At 32.6% G+C, this 1682-nt stretch overlaps 1 protein-coding gene across 1 annotated transcript in view; it reads right to left on the reverse strand.

Annotated features, from left to right (window-relative positions):
- Positions 1 to 21: 21 nt before the first annotated feature.
- CCT4 (chaperonin containing TCP1, subunit 4 (delta)) overlaps positions 22 to 1682 on the reverse strand; it is a 29743-nt gene continuing 28082 nt past the window's right edge. Inside the window, exons 9-12 of the mRNA XM_012639183.1 lie at positions 956 to 1052; positions 761 to 871; positions 542 to 672; positions 22 to 401 (exon numbers count right to left, since the gene is read on the reverse strand). Of these exons, the coding sequence (XP_012494637.1) occupies positions 155 to 401; positions 542 to 672; positions 761 to 871; positions 956 to 1052 (586 nt within the window). The 3' untranslated portion in view covers positions 22 to 154. The remainder of the gene's footprint in view (positions 402 to 541; positions 673 to 760; positions 872 to 955; positions 1053 to 1682) is intronic.

Genomic DNA, 1682 nt, shown 5'->3' on the forward strand with positions numbered 1-1682 from the left:
ATCATCTTCCTTGTTAACTCAATGGCATACATTAACTTGCAGGTCTGATATTTAAATATAAGATTAAGCCACTTTTAATTATAAAGTTTTTCATTCAAGAGATGATTATGTTTTTAATTTTAAATTAACCAAAATTCTCTGCAATAACTAAAGATTAAATTATTACCTTTCGGACGTTAATGCCTGTAGTTTTTTCTCCTTGGGCATGTCGGTTTCGTAGTTCTGTTACTGTAGAAATGGGATTCAGGCCAGCATTTTCAGCTAGTGTAGATGGAATGACCTCCATAGCATCTGCAAAAGCACGAACGCAGTAGGATTCCATGCCACTCAATGTTCGTGAATATTCAGTTAATCGTAGGGCCAACTCTATTTCTGGAGCACCACCTCCTGCAATAAGAGCTCTGAAATTCACAAATACCTTTTTAGCTTATCTTATCCATCAGGAATTTATTTTTAATAATTCACTTATACCTTAAAAATAGTTAAAATATAGAACTTTTAATGTTCGAAATGTTGCTTAATAATGTAGCATTCACATTACCTCTTCTTCACTAAACAGCGAATAACACACAGGGCATCATGAATGGAGCGCTCAGCTTCTTCTATCACCAGTTTATTAGAACCACGAACAACAATTGTAACTGTTTTTCCAGGGCTGGCACAGCCTGTAATCTTTAATAAACAAATTCTAAATTAAGTATTTGAAGTAAGGGTTAAAAGAAAAAAATAAATAAAAGCAATAGAAGCTTAATTACAATACCTTGAGCAATTTGCCAGAACCATTTAAATTGACCTCCTCAGCTAACTCAGCAGAACCCAGCATGTCAGCAGTGAATTGGTCAATATGAGCAACTGGTTTGGTTCCAATTGTCTGGAAATAGTCAAATCCACAAATTAAGGCAACATTTATTTGATCATCAGACATTTTTCCCAAATACAGATGTTAATATTTTACCTTACAAATGAATTCAATGTCTTCTCTTTCAATATCCTTAATCACCATAATCTTCATTTTGTTCAAAAAATGTAATGCAAGATCACTAAGAGCATCTCTAAAATACAAAATCAGTGATTACGTCAATGCTAGGCTAAAAAAACCCATTTTGCTGTTCAATTGCTTTAAGGTTTTAATTATTATACTATTTTTTAAATGGTCATATTTATGAAGGAAAATGCTTTAAATATTAGTTTACTAAGTTTACAAGTTCAAAATTCTTAAGGATTTCCAATCCTGTTGGAAATTTTATTTCAATTTCAATATTAAAACGTACCCTGCCTCCCAATAACACTATTTGTAAAACACAAAAGATAATTAAATTAGGTCACCATTTTTCTTAATAAATGAGCACATCTTGGTACCTGAAAGTTTACTGATACTTCACAAATTTAGAAGTATGATTTAATTCAGACTTCACAAATTCACACTTTGCCATGAATTATCTAAAAGAATCCTTCTAACAACCCTATGATACTGAAGGGACATTATTATTCCCGTTATACAGATAAGCAAACTAAGTGTGGGGGTACAATTTACTCAACATCAGTAGATAGTATATAACTTGGGATCAGAACCACGACTTCTGATTCTTCATCAAGGACTCTATATAAAATGAGCATCCACAGTACTTTCTGGCCCATCAAGGGAGTAAATGGGAATGTGACTGTCTACCTATTAGAATTTC

This window comes from Propithecus coquereli, unplaced genomic scaffold, assembly GCF_000956105.1.
Source record: "Propithecus coquereli isolate 6110/MARCELLA unplaced genomic scaffold, Pcoq_1.0 Scaffold138, whole genome shotgun sequence".
Lineage (NCBI taxonomy): Eukaryota > Metazoa > Chordata > Mammalia > Primates > Indriidae > Propithecus > Propithecus coquereli.